At 45.2% G+C, this 18,012-nt stretch overlaps 1 protein-coding gene across 1 annotated transcript; it reads left to right on the top strand.

The window, feature by feature from the left end:
• The first annotated feature begins 14,533 nt into the window (after nt 1-14,533).
• Nucleotides 14,534-17,201, top strand: Tmem100 (transmembrane protein 100). The gene is made up of 2 exons (XM_038328714.1): nt 14,534-14,671; nt 16,083-17,201. The coding sequence occupies exon 2, from the start codon at nt 16,153-16,155 to the stop codon at nt 16,555-16,557; it is 405 nt and encodes a 134-aa protein (XP_038184642.1). The 5' UTR covers nt 14,534-14,671; nt 16,083-16,152; the 3' UTR covers nt 16,558-17,201.
• Nucleotides 17,202-18,012: the final 811 nt, after the last annotated feature.

Here is an 18,012-nt window from a genome sequence, read left to right as displayed (position 1 = left end):
ATGACTCACAAGTTACACCAGGACAGGACAACAGCAAGGCACGAGAGAGTCAAGGTGGGGCTGCGGAGAGAGCTTTCTCTGCAAAGAACTTGCTCTATGGGCATGAAGACCCAAGTTCTGTTCCCAGTGCTATGTCAAAATGCTAGCATAGTGGCATGTACATCTAATTCCAGTGCTGGGGAGGTAGAAACTGAAGGGTCCCTGAGGGCCACTGGCTCGCCAGTCTGGCCTAATTGGTAACCTCAAGGTCAATGAGAGACTCCATCCTAGATAAGGCATACAGTGTTCCTGAGGGTGGTACCTGAAGTTGTTTTCTGGCTCTTACACGCACGTGCACGTGGGTCCACATACACACAGATGCACACATACATCACACATCTCAAAAAGCCTGCTCTGGCTGGTCTCCAAGGCAAACACAGTGACCTCTGTAAACTAGCCAGGTATAGTTTAACCATGCCAAGGACTCTTCCTGAACTAGAAGTTACGGTCAATGCTTGTGTTTAATTCCCATGATGCCAGGCTGAAATCAGGGCTGTTAGAACCTTTGGGTGAAGTAAGGAGAAAATTAAGGTTTTGAGAGGGTTGCCATGCGGCAGTGGGGAATCTGTGCTATTCCACTTTAGAGTCCTCTCTCGTATGCTTAGGTCACCCACAATGAATGCAGAATCTTCTTATCAGACTGCATCTCCAAAGGCCTCTATGCTCCCTAACTGTATCCGAGCCACCACTGCAAGAAGAGCACAAACTTTCAAACTGAAAAATGATTCTCTCTCCTCTTTAACATATTTGTTTTGTTCGTTTCGATATTTATTTGCTAATAAACAAGTAGACGCCTTAATAAAAGAATTAACTCAAGGCAGTGTCTGCTAGCTCCTTCTGTTTACATTTAATTTCTTTAAGGTCATAACAGCTGCCAGAGAACAAAAAGCTGCAGTCCGTCCAGATTTCTGTCCTCAGCCAAGTGCCCGTGTGAGAAGAGGACCCAGCGGGTCAATGTTATCCAGACTACAGCTTTCACTTTGCAGCTCAGAAAACTGAGATGCCAGGATTCAGGAGAACGTGGTTGTTTAATTGCTTTAATCATTGAACGTAGGTGACAGGAGAAAGGACTTGGCAGTCTCGCCTATTAATACAGGTACTGTACATGAAACAATGAACTTGACAGTTGAAGGAGCCAGGCTTATCTGAATCCTGGAAGAGATTCAGAGAATAAAGTCATCATCCACCTGCCTTCCAGGAAGGGGATTCCAGAGACAGACTAGCTGTATTGTATTACCGTGTCCCTTCTGCTTCCTAATCACCGTGTGGGATCTGAGTCCAGCACCAGGACTTCTCAACCCAGGTGTAGAGTTTCACTCGGGCTGTGATTCCAAGCAAAATCACACACAGGTTAATCAGCATGAATATGGCCTTTCCCAGTACGCTTGAAGTTCTCTCTATAATAAAATAGCTTCAAATTTGGGGCAGAGTCTGGCTGTCTTCCTCTGGGAATGTAGGCCACACTCTGGGTAAATTCAGCAGTCCATCTCAAAGAAAGAGTTCATTTGGGTCCCCTCTAATTGCTGTCTTGCTAGGGCTGTGTGTCCATGAGGGCAAATGAAATTTACCTGAATGTTTGGGCACCTTCAATGACTCCCTTGTCTTTCCTTCAAAGCCACCATTGATGTGCCAACAGTCTCTACTCTTCCTACTTCCTAGGCAGCCTGAACTCAATAATGGTTTTCTGTCTGTTCTGGCCATGCTAAGGAAAGGCCACCTTCACAGCTCCTCTTGACATTTGATTCTGATCATCTCCTTGCTGGATCCATTCCTCACTCAGAGATTAAAGCAGCTAGCTTAAGATGCTAAGCATATCATGTCATTTCTGCCCTTACAACTTGCTATAGTTTCCTCTCTGTTAATGTAATAAAATAACCCGACAAAATAACTTTAAGGGGAAATGTGATTTGTTTGGCTTACAATTCCAAGTCCGAGTCCATTTTCACGGAGATGTCAAGGCAGAAACTGGAAGCTACTGGTCATAATTATAGTCAGTAGCAGAGAGAGAATGAATGTGTGCAAGCCGGAGCTTGCTTGCCTCCTCCATTCCAGGACACTAAGTCTAGGGAATGGCGCCACCTATGGTTGGCTGAGTCTTCCTTATATCAATTAACATAATCAAAACAATCCCCCTGCAGACATTCCCACAGGTGGTTCCTGTTTTAGATAATACCTCAGTGAGACTTTGCCCAAGCGATTCTAGATTGTAACAAGTTGGAAAAACTAACACACAGCCCTTTAAGGCCTTCTCATTGGCATCAAGGAGTTCAAGTTCTTCATCCTCTGTCTGCAGACTGTTGCCTACCTGTATCTCCATCCTCATTCTCTTCAAGCTCTCCTACATTACCTCTAGATTCTGAGCTATGTCCAAGTGTTTCTCCACTTCCTGAATGCCATCTATAGTGCTGTCTATTCCACGCCCCCTTTCCTCGAACTCTTCACAAATCCTGACCCTTCAAGTGTCGCAGTGGATTGTTCTGCCAAGGATTCTCCTTCCACGGCGACTCTCCCCATTTGATTTCTGGTCATTCTTCTTCTTTTTCAAGTGGGCTACTATACTATATTATACTATAATATAGTAACAGTAGAGACTTTTCTTTTTCTTCCTTAAAGAGAAAGTATTACTTCTTGTGATAGACCTAGCACTGCAGCCCAGTTGATCCTGGAAAACCATGAAAGGTGAATGAGTGTTGATCTCATTCTGTAATTGGTTGAGCATCTGTCTTCTACATTAAATGATAATAAGCTTTGCTGGGGATGAAGCTTAGGGGAGCAATTCTTACCTAGTATGGGTGAGGCTGAGTCCAATATTTATTATGAAAAGAATTATAGACCTCTTTCACTCCCCTCTACTCCAGTTGACCCCCTTCATTTCCAGCAAGACACCCTTGTACTTTCCTCTCTCTCTCTCTCTCTCTCTCTCTCTCTCTCTCTCTCTCTCTCTGTGTGTGTGTGTGTGTGTGTGTGTGTGTGTGCAAGCACATGCACATGAATAGAAGCATTTAGTAAGGTGACTTACAGAAGCCTAGATAAGAGGGTATTGACAGGAGAGCTTGGGCATCTTACCAGTGGCCTCATGAGCCCCTCCTAGCATCATAGACATTAACCGTCAATGAATCTCCACAATGGAATACTGGTGGGTCCGATCTCATGCAGGCTTTTTCTAAGTACAACCACTGAATGCGCAAGTGCAATTGCATATCGTTGGAAGGCAGTGTGGCACAGAGCTCCACCCCTTCCTGCTCTCCCGTTCTTTCCTCCTCCTCTTCTGCAGCATTCCCTGAACCTCTGACTAAAGTGTTTCTACTCTCTGTATTGACCACTTTCTTTCCTGTGTTCACCTTTTATTGGCTTTCTATTATTAGGCTCCATCAAAGAGTTCATGAAGGGGAAAGGATTCTGCTGAGAACAAGCCTGAGAGTCAGTGTGCCAGGACTTCTGGAAGAGTGTTAGTAGTGGCATCACAGCAACTTCGTTTTGTTTTCTTGAATGAATGTTTATTGACCACTTGATATGTGTCTGTGAGTGCATTTGTTCCTTGAAAGTGCATTCTCTCACTGTAACACTGACGTATGTGTCTCTATTTCTAATTTTCAATTATTTTTGATACATTAACTAATTATTAATTTAGTGTGGATGCACTAGTCCACACTATGCACACATGCATAGGGAGGCAAGAGGTTGGTATTTTCATGGATTGCTCCCTACCTTGTTTTTTTTTTGGAACAGGCTTTCATCGAGCCTGGAGCTCAAGGACTCGGTAAGATGAGCTGGCGAGCAAGCTTCAGCAGTTCTGTCTCTGTCTCCCCAGCAGAGGGCTACAAACACTTGTCATTACACCCAGTTTTTTATGTAGGTGCTGAGATTCAAGCTCAGGCATTCATGCTTACATGGTAGGCACTTCATTTTAAACTCAAAAAAAAAAAAAAAAAAAGCATGTACTGTAGTATAGGACAAGTAAGAAAATAAAGTTTAGTGCTGGTTTTTTTTGGGGGGAAGTAACAGAATCATTCAGTCTGTCTTTGGTCGAATATAGAAGCTTCGAAGAGAACAATCAGGAGTTGCTTAACTTCTGAAGCCTCGCCGTTTCTGGGTTGGGTGGGATGGTTGGTGGGGGCACGAGGCGTATCAAGTCCACATTTGCCTGCTAGAGGGAGTCCTTCGTAAGATGAATTCAATCTGAAGCAAATTCTGGTACAGAGGGTGTGGAAATCTATAGATCAGTCAGTCACAGCTGTGGAATAACAGGCTACAATGATGGGATAACAGGCCACAGTGCTGAGATAGCACACCACTGTGCTGAGACGCACGCAGTGCAAACGCAAGTTATAAAACAGTCAAACGGATCTAGAAAACAACAGAGAGGGCAAGAGAAAAGTCTTCCCGTAGACAATACATAACCGGAGAGCAGGTTCTACTACACGCCTTAGAGGTGGCAACCTCTTTTACAACAACTAGATGAGAGTCCCTGCCAACTCTGGGGATTTTGAGCTTTCCCAGATGTAAAATTTGCTCATTTCCTATCACTGATATTAGGATTCGGGAATCAAGGAAACAGCCATCCCAGCACAGGGTGGAAGAGAACTAGAAGAAAAGTCAGAGAAGAGGATGGTCAGCTCACTCAGGCCACGGAAATCAGACAGGCCTGGGGTAGTAGACGCCCCTTCAGCCAAGCTCAGACTTTCTTAGGCGGGCTGAGACAGGGTTGGGCACCCATCCTTTAGGACAGCAGTATTGCATTATATAGCCGTGTGCTCATGGCTGTCAGACAATTGCCAGCCTCATTATATAATGGGGTTTTGGTATTTTTAATAATGTTTGCTGTATTTGCAATCTTCTGCATTAAAGAACCACTCTGGATGCTGGTAAAGAGAATCACATTGCTTGGTGGACCTGGGTGTTAGTTCCCCAGGTCAGCAAACGAAAGCACACATCAGTGTCCCAGACAATATGCTGCCTTCACCAAGGCTGTGCCTGCAATTGCCCCTTCCACACGCTTGCCCTCTGTCATCCTATATGGAAACAAGGCTGGTGTTATTGTCCCCTTTTCCAAATGAGTGACAGGCCAGAGACACTGTCATCCACAGTCATCTTTCAAGGATCAATTAAGATCCGATAGTTTCTTTTCAAAAGTCTTTTCCTTTGATTTTTATTTTAGGTGTATGGGCATTTTGTGTGCATGTGTGTCTGTGTCTCACATACTTACAGTGCCTTCAGAGGCCAGAGGAGAACAAAGAGCACATTGGACCCCCTAGGACCAGGGTTATAGATAGTTGTGATCCACCAAGTGGGTGCTGGGAGTCAATCCTGGATCCTCTGGAAGATCAGCCAGTGCTCTTAACCACCAAGTCACCTGGTACAATAGCTTTAGATGTAGGCATCAGAAACCCATTAATTGAATTTGGATCAAATGTACCATTGGTTCCTCTGTGCATCAGGTTCTCTCTTAGGTACAGAAATGCAGATACATTTTGTATGTCCTGTGTTCTTGAGCAGTGCCCAGTCTATTAGATTAGAATAGATAAATAAACACCTAGTTTCTACCCTGTTTAGTGAGGGCTGTAGCATGTGTAAGCACCAAGCAAGGGTCTCAATTCAGGGAAGCTTTGCTCTTTGGGATGATTTAGCCAAGTCTGAAGACAGATGGCTGTCACACTAGAGGGGCTGTGGCTCAGCAGCACTGAGTAACAGCTAGGTTGTCGTTTGTTATTCTGGAAAAGCTTAGAGGCAGCACCTAATCAAGATAGCCAAAGAGAGACACACAAACAGCGTCTCGAGTGACTGAGAAGAGAAACACAAAATACCGTGTTGAGATTTGTGATGTGAACCAACCTGGGTTTGAGACTGGAGACTGAGAGGCCAGTTCATGGTGCCCAGTCAGAGAGGGAGGGTCTCCTCCTTTAATAAAATGGAGTGGGTTTTCAATGAGGGAGTGGTGTAGACAAGCACATTTACATGTTTAATTTGGTATATATATTAATGTGAAAAAAGCTGCTAACTTAATATGAATAAGGAAATGCATGTTCCTGTCTTCTTTCCTCCCTCTCTCTCTCTCTCTCTCTCTCTCTCTCTCTCTCTCTCTCTCTCTCTCTCTCTCTCTCTCTCTCTCTCTCTCTCTCTCTCTCTCTCTCTCTCTCTCTCTCTCTCTCTCTCCAAATATCCTATCCTAAAGGAGTAACACAGTAAACCATGGCTATCTATCATAAAGAGATCTAATGCTTTGAACAGAGCCACACAACAGCACTGTGTCTCTTTTCTGGATTCTGTGGGTGTGGAGGGGAGAAGCAGTAAGGAAATGTACACTCCCTGTGGCCAGAGCACACCCTCTTGGCAGCCTATCGGGAGTCCAGTTGCTTCGACAAAGCCTGTGGAGCTCCTCTGTCCAAGAGTCTTGTTGGTACAGGGAGGACAGCTTCCTGTTCCCAGAGAGCTTCACCCTTGGGCTTTCCTACCCCTCCTTCCTAGAGTTGGCTACTCCTGTGTCCTGTCACATTAAACTGTGAACTGAGGTCTCAGACTTACGTCATGTCAGTCACAGCAGGGTGAGGCTCTGTAAGTGTGCATTCTGGCCCCTGGGGCCTGACTTTTGAATTGATTTTTGCAGCCTGTTATGTGATTTGACAGTCCACACACACCGTATTGTGACAACAATTGGAAATTGGAGCACAGACGTTGTGGACCTCAAAATTTCTCACAGAGCAAAGAAAACGTTTGTACTGTAGACAGTCCCTGAAGCAGCCTGCAGCATGGAAACAGATGGATAGTCTCACAGCACAAGGTCAATGGCTTCACAGACAGACAGTGCACTAGAGGTTTGTTTGTTGTTGTTGTTTGGTTGTTTTTTTTTTTTAAATGAGGTTTCCTACAGCTGCTTCTCTGGTGGATTGGGTGGCAGTACTGACTTTCTCCCTAAATTTTCTGCCCTCAGCTTTCATAGGCTGAGTTTACATATCAAGAAAAAGAGAGAGAGAGAGGAAAGAAAAAAGAAAGAGAGGGGGGGGGAGGGAAGGAGGGAGGAAGGAAGGAAGGAAGAAAGAAAGAAAGAAAGAAAGAAGGAAAGAAAGAAGGAAGGAAAGAAAGAAGGAAAGAAAGAAAGAAAGAAAGAAAGAAAGAAGAAAAGAAAGAAAGAAAAGAGGGAGAGGAAGAGAGAGAGAGAAAGAGGGAGGGGAACAGTAGTAATACATTTACAAAGGTTCTCACTGATATAACTTTCACAGTTGGGTCCCCTGCTCACTGCCACAGAGAGGACAGAAGATGCAAATCCAAGTTTCCTGATTGTCACTTCATGGCTGTTTTCATTGCACAACAAGCGCGGAGAGTTAGAAATGTTAATTTTATCATGGAAGTGATTCAAAACCTTATGCTGTGACCCTGGGGTGGGGGTGATTCAGTTCTACCAGGGCTGTAAGCAAAGTTTTCCATATTTAAATGAACTTAGAAAGTAGATAATCAGGAATAATTCAGGGGAGAGAGGTGTTCCCGGGAACAATGAGACCGTGCAATTGGACATCCTTTAGAGGTACCAATGGAAGAATTACTGAGTGCAAGTGGCCAGTCAGAGTTTGGAGTCATCTTGGGTTTCCCACTCTGAGTCATGGTAGAAGAAACATCTTGTTCTCCTTCTGGGGCCTTGCATTCTCATGGGATCATTGGTTTTTTACCAAGTTCCACGCTTCTTTTTCTTACAAAGGCAATAATGTCTTTCCTGTATAGTTTACTTAAGTAAACAAGAAAGAAACAATGGAAGGCTGTCTCTATGAAACAAGATTTCACTATTATTATTTTATCTAAAGAAAGAAGCCAATGATCGGTGCTCCCTGCTTTGCTCCATAAGATAATTTCATAAGCAGTTTTATTTTGAACTCAGATCAGCTGGGCAAACTGTTCTGTTTCCTACTTCCCGCCCACACCATGGACATCAAAGACTTCTTAAGTGGATTAAAATGCATTCGGGAGGCTTTGTGGGCCAGTTCTGCGCTCAGTCGTCAGTGCACTCCTGCAGAGGCCCCATGAGAAGGCGATGGCATGTTTTTCCTGGCAAAATGATTATTGCAAAGGCCAAGCAATTAGTCTCTGTGAGCAGCCAGGCTTCAGGGGCCACAGAAAGCACATGTGTCATCTGAACAGGAGAACGGTATTCCAGAGTGCGAGGAAGAGAAGCTCAGGGCACCCACCATCTTTGATTATTTGTATTAAATGAAATGATAAATCTATGAAAACAATATAGGTAATGAAAGCAAATGCATATCCCTTACCTGTGTTGTGGCCCCATCCATTTCTGCTGACAGTCCCACTGAACTGCTAAGCGTCTGGGGTTTAAAGTCTTAGAAACCCCTCTCCTGGTAGCCAGTCCCACATAAAACCCACTGCCAAGCTGGCCTGATCTTAGCCGTCCTCCTAACTCCTGCTTGTCCACACTTCCCAGTAGCAAGGTTCCATGTCACAAATTCTTCTTGCCTGCTGTCCCAGCCTGTTCTCCTCTTCCCCGTACGACTTTCCACAGAACATTCCAACACTCCAGTTTAGGCCACTGTTTATAATACAGAGCTGACTGTAGTGTCCCATTCAAAACAAACTACAAATGCATCATTTGGTCACTAATGTGACCATGAATCATTTCCAGTCTCACATTGGCTGTTTTCTGCCTGACCCATTCAAGCTACTTACCTATTTATCTCTTGCAGGGGATTCAGACTTACCAAATTCGTGTCTGTGCAATACAGATTACACCATTTACCCAGAATTCCATTTTCTCCATTATTCCTTATAATGCCTTATGCCTGTCTGGCATGAAGCTACCAGTCCCCGGTCATCTCCCCGGCTCACACACCTAGTCCAGGATCTATAGGTTCTCTCTGGAGCATGTGCTGCAGCTTACTATGCACGCTAATGCAGATTGCCTGCCCTGGTGTTCACGTGCCCTTCCTGCTGAGCGCTTAACTCTTAGACAAGACCTCATTTTTACCACTGCTTCTGCCTCTTCTCAGCCACAGTGCTTACTAAGGTCCTGGCCTCCAAAAGGAGCACAGCAAATATTGAGGAACTTACATTGAAGAGAAAGGAAAGGTCTGGGGAACCCCTGAAATGCTCCCACTGCTGTAACTTCTGCTCTACACTCTCTGGGTATCAACTCCTGCCAGTCTTGCTTCAAACACACCCAAAACTGTCTCAGTGCTTAGAGTCAAAGAAGACAACACATACAATTCAACCATTACATTTATTTTCAGAGAACTATGGGTAACCTGGTGCGGTAGACATCCCTTTTTAGGGTACTTTCCTAAGAGTAAACACAATGACAGTACATCACCCTGCAGTCCCCCCAAAGTGAGGCTGAACCCCAATGAAAACTATTCGCATAATCTTAAACAAGCACAAACAACGAGCAGTAGATTCCTTGTGGTACAAGGTAGAGGCCCCAAGAGTTACACGTTGGTTCTGCCGCTTTCCCTAGGAGTATGGGTTCACAAAAGTACTGCACACTGCAGAGTCTCCGAGTCTTCCACAATAAAACACAAACACCAGTCCCTGGGCTGTGGCTTGTATGGCACGTGATAGATGCTTCTACAGGACATGCATCTAAGACAACAGTTCCCAAACCGCGGGTCACAAACCCCAAAAGACGACCTGAAAACACAGATATTCACATTAGGATTTATAACTGTAGCAAAATTACAGTTATGAAGTGGCAGCAACAATAATCTTACGATTGGAGGTCCCCACGACATGAGGAACTGTATTCAAGAGTGGCAGCCTTAGGACAGCTGAGAACCACTGACCTAAGGGATTCATGCTCTCCTTTCTCTCCATGAGTGTATCTTAGGAGACTCTAAATTGACCAAAACATAATGAAATCGGTTTGCATCTAAAGCAAACTCCTTGCTCCTCCTTGCTATTAGATCTTTCTACTTAAAGAAAATCGCAGGGCGTGTGTTTGGGAGGAGTTATAGAAAGACACATTATCCAAAAAAAAAAAAAAAAAAAAAAAGAAAAGAAAAAAGAAAACATAAAAAGCACAGATCGCTTTCCAAAATGTCCCTGATGTCAGAGTAAAACTGCAGACACACCCTTATTAAGAAGAAAGAAAGAAAGAAAGAAAGAAAGAAAGAAAGAAAGAAAGAAAGAAAAAGAAAGAAAGAAAGGAGAAGAAAAAGCTGGAGAAAAGTTGGCCAGCTTCCCAAATCTCACTGAACTTAACTGGCCTGGGTGATAACAGAGATCTTCATGTGCTGATTGGACAGAGAGGAGCCAGAGGAATTGGCATCTTCTGGGATGCTGGACACCAGCCAGCCAGCTCAAGCGAAATGAAAGTGGGAAAGCAATCAAACGCACATGAGGGCCGCTCCTCTCCAAATGTAAAGCGTGTGTATTCCCAGAGGAGAAAACGCCAGAGCTTCAGCATCAGCGTGCCAAAGCTCCAGCCTGGTGTCTACTGACCGGAAATGCATCAGTGACCTCTTTGTACTCACCATCCTTCTTGCTTCATCCCTACCCCTACTCCCCCCTTCCCCGCTAAGCTACTGTGCCTTATGGCCAAGGAAGATGGGATGTTAGTAAGGAGGCATTCTCTGCATGGAGGCCTCATACTGTTGTGGGCGATGCTTTCCGTGGCCTCAGTTCTTTTGAGATGTGACTGTCCTGTGTGTTATCAGTTCAGCGCCACTTGGGCGTCCTCAGAGGAGGAGAATTAGTGCCCTGGCTCACCTGGCTCCAGGGGATGAACCACACAGGCACCACAGTCAGCATTCTTTCCACTCTCGTCCCTTGAATCTGCGGATGACAGAGATGCAGAGGATCCCACTCTACCTTTCCTTACCTCTCCAAAGGCCTGCCTTCACCCACCCTCCCTCCACACACCCCTGCCTTCACCCACCCCAACCCCTTCACACACCCCTGCCTTCACCCACCCCAACCCCTCCACCTACCCCACCCCTCCACCCACTCCTAACCCCTCCACCCACTCCTAACCCCTCCACCTACCCCACCCCTCCACCCACCCCCAACCCCTCCACCTAACCCACTCCTTCACCCACCCCAACTCCTCCACCCACCCCACCCCTCCACCCACCCCACCCCTCCACCCACCCCCACCCCTTCATCCACTCTCAACCCCTCCACCCACCCCCAACTCCTTCACTTACCCCCAACCCCTCCACCCACCCCCAACTCCTTCACTTACCCCCAACCCCTCCACCCACCCTACCTCTCCACATAAAAGACCACAAAGGAGTTCTTTTCTGCAGCTTCATGACATTACAGAGGAGTGATATCTAAAAGAGAATTTTGGTTAGAGAAAAACTTGAAAATGAATGTTGGCATAAGATTTAAAATGAGAAAAAAAGCAGAAGAGGTTCTTAGTGGCCTTTTAAATAATTGGTTTATTATAGATTCACGCCTGCAATTACAATGGATGATGCTGGCACGAAGGAAAACATAGAGTAAAATACAGCAGCATGTAAGGAATTTCCTCTCACCAAATTGTCTCCGGTCCCTTAATGGTCTGTAAGCCTCGCTGAGTACTTTGTGCACGATCCCTAGCCTGGTGATTTGCATCCCGCTGTCGGCCTTGCTTGTTGGTTGCCTCTAGCAGCTGTCTCAGTCGGAGTCTGGCTGAGAAAGGTAAGGCTTGATTTCCTCGCTCTTTAAAAGATCTGGGAGAGAACTGTAGAAAGCCTGCCGGGGTTCGCCTAGGAAGGACTAGTATCATTCGTGCATTGGAAGCCTTCAGAAAAGTTTTCCAAATTTAGGAGTCCTCTCAAGCCCTGCGCTCTGAAAAGAACCGGAGAGATTTCCTCCCGCTTTTGCGCGTAGAGGGCTCACAGAAAAAAAGGCTGGATGCATTGTGTTGAAATTTTGCACGTGGGGCCAGGTGTCCCTGACGCGATTCCCCAGGGTGCTTAATACCAAACACATTTAGCACGCGTCACTGTGGATTCCTTTTGAATTTCTGGTGGAGAGGTAAAAGTTAATTAATTAAAGCTGCCTGTGTCCCTGGTTGCCTTGGTGGCTATCTTTTCTGGCACAGTTTCTGGCTAATTCCTAAGCTTTCTATTTCTTCGAACTCACCAGTTCAAATCAGGAGTTGTTTGAGTTTGGAGACTGGTGTCTTCATCCCGAGACAGATGCCTACACACTGTGCTGGGGGAGTGGTACTGACCGCACACCTGAAGCCAATGGAAGGCTGAAGCTTCAATATTAGAAGTGGCAACACACTTGTGGTCTTGCACTTTGGGGACCCAGCTCTGTCCACTGTCTTTCCTTACCGGTTCAGCGCAGGGCTCACCATTGGGAAAGGATGCCTGTCTCCTCTCTCTAGGTTCATTTCTTTACCTTTGGCTTAGGAAGCAAGGAAAAACAGTCTACAGGTGGGCAGGATGGTGTTCAGAGCTTCCTTGGGGTTTCTGGGGATAGGTTCCATTTACAGAAAATGGCCTGTGCTAGAAATTAGGGAGGACTTGCCCCAAAGATGGGACTTCACAGGTGAAGACATTCTCTCTGGGAGCTTCCGCTTGATGTAGCCCAGGCCCCAGGCCACCATCTTCTGAAATGCCCTGGTTCCAAATATGCCCAACCTCAGGGCCCAGTGATGTCCCTAGGTTAGACGTGAGACTTCATTTCTCTAGGGCTCATTGAAAGCTGTAAGTACGGTAGCAGTCTAGGCTTCCTAGGGACCTGCGGGGACCTGCTATGTCCATTATGCCAGAGCGCTCAACCTCAGCCAGCTCTCAGGGACTTCTCAGTGTGATCCTGAGAAGAAAGGACTTCTGGTCTCTGGGTCATTGTTCGCAGACTGGGCTGGAAAGGTGAGAGGGAGAGGAAGTAGGGTGTCGAAGAGGATCCAGGCCAGAGGTCAAGAGGGTTGAGCATCTAACAGATGGGAAAACGCAGTTACTCCAGTATTGACGTGAATGTGTAAACACTACCAGGATTTGGTAAGACTTAGACAGATTAAAGAAATTATGAGCGGATAACGTTTAGAAATATAGGAACAGGCTTACCATAGCCCCCTAGAACTGTCACTGAACTTTTCCACCTCGGGCTTTATGCATTTCAAATACTTTACAATTTCAAGTAGCTGGTCTGTAAGAAGCAGAAGCACATCAGGCCATTGACGAGGGCGGGACGTAGCCTTGAGCTTAGTGTTTAATAGAACGGTGTGTCAGGCACGTGTGTCTTTGAATGTTGCTGATTAAAGTGGGCCAAGGAGCAGCAGGCTTGCCCTAGGCAGGAAGATAGTTGGGGACCTGCCTCTTTGGAGTCTACATTTAACAAGCTCTGTGTGTGAGTTTGTACCCATTCATAACCGAGGTCCAGTGGACCAGGCGATGAAGCTCTGTGACTCGAGCTACTGATGAAACTGAGACAGGGGGATTTAAAGTTCAAGGCAAAGGGTAGGCTGGGAAATTAACTCAAAGATAGAATACTTGCCTAGTATATATGAGGCCCTGGGCTCAATTCCCTGTATGAGAAATAAAACGTGAGCGGGGGTGGGGGGGGGGGGGTGGGGGGGTCCAGAACAAGAATGTGTTTCTTTGTGAACTTTGTCCCATTTCCTTACTTCTTTAAGCCTCCATAGCTTCGTTTACAAGTGAATGGGAATGAACTCATGTGTCAGCCCTTAATATCATGCCACACCCATAGTAGGCACTCCGTCGATAGCAGCAGTGTTGATGATGGCAGGAGTGGCGATTTCAGGTTTGTCAAAGCTATTCAACTCCTAGCACAAGTAGTAAGCAATCCTGCTTCCATCAGGATAGCCAGGGTTTCCCAGCTTAAGCGGAAACCCAACACATATGAGTCCACTCTCTACCTTAAAGATTGCCAGGGTTTCCCAGTTTAACCAGAAATAGTATTCCTCACTCTTGCCTGTAAGTGAGGCAATATCAGACAAGGGGTGGGTCTTTAACTTTCTATTGGCCATCTTGTACATACATAAGTAAAAATCCTGGCAGAGCTAGGAGCTTGGGTCTCTGCTGGCCTAGATGCTGGCTTTAGTTGCTTGAGAACGCCACAGCTGTTCCTGCCTTCTGAGAACGTCTGTCCCCCCCAGTTCTGTCCCTCAGCTAGGTCTGCAATGCTGACTCTGGGATTCTCTTGGATCCTCTTAGGAAAATGCCTGATGGGCAGGCAGAGGAAGATCTGGAGTTTGGCTGGGGAAAAAATGAGTAATTCAAAGCAGCCCCGCTTAGTAAACGCTACGAAGAGAAATAAAAGTCGATGCTGGCTCCTGTCTCTGGGGACTCTGAAGTGATGATCCTGAATTACCATGTCACCGAACAGAGCTTGGGGCGAGCCAAAACTCAGAATCTGCTGGCAAGGAAGAGAAGGAAGGGAAAAAAAAAGTGGCAGGGAGGGGCAAAGCAGAGGAGGAGGGAGTAAGATGAGAGGGGGAGGGAAGGACAGGCGTCACTTAAGAGCAAGGGTGGCGCAAAAGAAGAGCTCCAGCATTCCAAACCTAAACTACGGCTAAGAATTCTTATGTCTTTTCTGTCTCCCTAGACAATCCCTGACTTGTCCTTTTACCAGGGCCCAGTGGGTGACAGGCTCTTTCCCAGAAACTGAAGAAAGATACTCTGACTGGTCCTTCTCCCCCAAGTCAAGTGGCTTCCGTGGCAATGGACTGCCTTTCCCTGAGGTACGTGTGGTTAATCCAGGAACAGATGTTGATTTTTAAATTATGATCTCAGTGGAGAGGGAGATCACTGGACAATAGTAGTTAGTTTGATGATTAAATTATAAGCAAATGGCATCAGGTAGAGCTCTCTAATTTCGCTCCTTGGTGAGTGATATTTTGACCTCCCAGGAGTGGGAAGAATGAAGAAGGTCTGATTCAGTATTGTGCACATTTTGAATCACTTGCTCAATACACTCAAAGGATTAATGTCATCAGAAGGGTCTCAAGTGTCCAGCAAATATGTAGTCCTTGCGACTGTTTGGGCTCTCGGTGTGTAAGTCAGTGACTCGGCATATCTGAACTTCAACAAGACCTTCTTCCTGCTTCCTCAGACCAGGCTTTCAACAAGATGCTTTTGGATCTCAGGTGTTGTACTAAAGCCTTCAAATTCAAAACTAGGAAGGGGCAAATTTTATACAGAAGGACATTGATGAAAGCTGAATTTGGTTAATTTTTTTGTGATTATTTATGCTTATTTATGTAAGCATCTTAGAAAATATAGAATATCTGAATTCCTTGCTCTTTTTCATAGAGAATTTGTAAATAACAGCTAGTTACTCTAATAGTTGGTTAACAGTTAATTTTTTTTGATTTACAATTAATTTTGTCTTAAGCATTGTACAAGCAAAAAAAAAATTATATCCCATAAAGTGGTCAGAACTTCTTTTTCTTATTTTTCCCTATTTAGGAGAGATAGGGAGATGGTGCCACATTCTAGTTATAAAGTCCTGAAGTGGTTGGAATGCAACCATTGTTCGTAAACTGAACATCTGTCTGGGTGCTGCGTGGGAGTGGTGGGGGCATGACTGAGAGTTGGGGTGGGCTTGGGAAGGTCCCGAGCACACACTTCGCGTGCACCTTGTGTAAGGAGCCGTCAGTTGATAGAGAAGCATGTCATTTGTGCACTTGCTGTTTATCACGACGACGTTGATTTCATAAGCCGTGAATGGGTGACGGCTTGGAATCGAATGCGTGTCACGCCTGGCAAAACTGGCAGAGGCCACATGGCTGTGAGCAGTGGAACTGTTCAGAGCGCATTCCCCTCCTGAATGAGCCGTCTTTGGATGAGGATCCAGACTTTTCCGAGCTTAGAGAAAAATAAAGGAAACAGGCAAAGAAGGGCACTTCGAAAGGGTATTTGTAGGGCCACCAAGGAATATGGAATACTGCAAAGGGCTTCCTGCTTTTCCTCTCTCTCCTTTTTTTGTGCATAGTTGCTTCCCTTTTACTCAATGTAAAAGAATGTTCTAAGCGGGGAATGCAAATAAGCGAGGCTTGTGTCCTGGGACAGGAGGTGCCTCTGCACCTCTCTGCTTCCGTTTGCATCCGGTGCTGGTGACCTAGCTGATGTCCCCTGTCTTCTTTTTCACAGCGTCCACCCTGGCAAGGCTTTCTAAATCTAGTCTGTGAAGCCAGGTAGGATACTTACACCCCCCAGAAAAATGACTGAAGAGCCTGTAAAAGAGAACCTGGGATCCCCAAAGTCGCCTGCGCTCACGATAATGGAGAAAAACCCTAAGAGTGAAGTCGTGATCACCACAGTCCCCTTGGTCACTGAGGTTCAGCTGATGGCAGCCACAGGGGGTGCTGAACTCTCCTGCTACCGCTGCATCATCCCCTTTGCTGTGGTGGTCTTCATCGCCGGGATCGTTGTCACCGCCGTGGCTTACAGCTTCAATTCTCACGGTTCCATCATCTCCATCTTCGGCCTGGTCCTTCTATCCTCCGGACTTTTTTTATTAGCCTCTAGCGCCTTGTGCTGGAAGGTGAGACAAAGGAATAAGAAAGTCAAGAGACGGGAGAGTCAGACGGCTCTTGTGGTAAATCAGAGAAGCTTGTTCGCGTAAGACAGAGACCAAATGGGAAATTTCACTCTAAAGCTTGGCTCCAACTGTTGAGTTCGTTCATACGGAACCAGCCCAGGAGGGAATGGGTTCAGTTTTGGAATGGACTACCAAAATCAAAGTGGGGCAAAGAGAGGACTAAAAACAAGGGGTCAAGACGGTTCCCTTTGTAGGGAATAATATTTTTAATGACAAACTTAATCCTAAGGGCTAGTGCTAAGACAAAAGAATCAGCTTTCTTTTTGCCTTAAGCATTTGGGGAGTATGGGATATGTGCAACACTAAGTAATATTTGATTCACCTTAGAGAGTACCCAAGGGATGATGGACAAATAACAAAAACCCTGGCGAACCAGTTCTATAAAAGAAATAGCCCACGCTCTGGAAAGGGGTGTTATAAAAATATTCCACCACAGGCCTACATTGACTTGGCATTCCAACATGGACCTAAAAAATTCTGTTATATATATCTTTTCCAATAAGTTGGTTCTCTGGCCTCTCTTTTAAAAAGATTTTCATTTTGAATAAATCATCACTAGTGGTACTTTATCTTGAAGAATAAACTAATATTTTTTATATTTTAACAATGAACAATTTTAGATGATTGTAATAATACAGAAGAAACCAGAAAGGTAGGAGATAACACGAATGGCATGGGGGGTAAATTAATACCGAAATAATCCAATATAGCACCTTTGATGGTTTTTATACAAAAGTTTAATGTGCATTTCACTCAAAATAATAAATACTTATGGCTGCTGAAACTTCTTACATGGTTGTTTCTGCTGTCCTTATGTTTTTAAGACTGATTTTAGTTGAATTATGCATGTCCACGTGGGGTTTGTGCACATGGGTGGCGGTGCCCTTGGAGTCCAGAGGAGGGCATCTGATCTCCAGGAATTTCAGGTACAGGTGGTTGTGAACTGCTTCACATGGGTGCTGGGAACAGAACTTGGCTCCCCTGCAAGAACCCCCTGTACTATCTCTCTAGCCCTTGTCCTTACTATTTTTGTTGCTATTTCAAATTTTCCATCTCCCCTCAGCTTGTTTGCAAAGTATCAGCTGTGTATTTCTCAACTGGAGCTGCCATCTCTTCTCCTGGAAGATTGCTGTTTTCATCTTGTGATGCAATACGCCCAGTAACATTTAACACGTTCTGGAGGGTTTCTAAAGCTGCCATCAGGAAATCAGTGCCTGAGTCAGGAAGTTAACAATGTTCTCTTAAATGTGCATTATACTTTTTGTTAATTTAATCATGAATTAATGCAGATTGCATATTTAGTTGGTCATAATAATACTACACAATTAAGGTTAGTGTTTGAATTTTTTTTCTGTGGTTCTGAGCTATCCCATATCCTTCCCATTACTCCAGCAAGACTTATTCCTCATTATTGCAGCTTAAAGCCCACTCAGTCTGAGTAAGAAGACAATTAAACATGAGGCATTAGAGTTTGTAGAG

Source organism: Arvicola amphibius, chromosome 4 (genome assembly GCF_903992535.2).
Source record: "Arvicola amphibius chromosome 4, mArvAmp1.2, whole genome shotgun sequence".
NCBI lineage: Eukaryota > Metazoa > Chordata > Mammalia > Rodentia > Cricetidae > Arvicola > Arvicola amphibius.
This window is presented reverse-complemented; position numbering and strand designations above follow the sequence as displayed.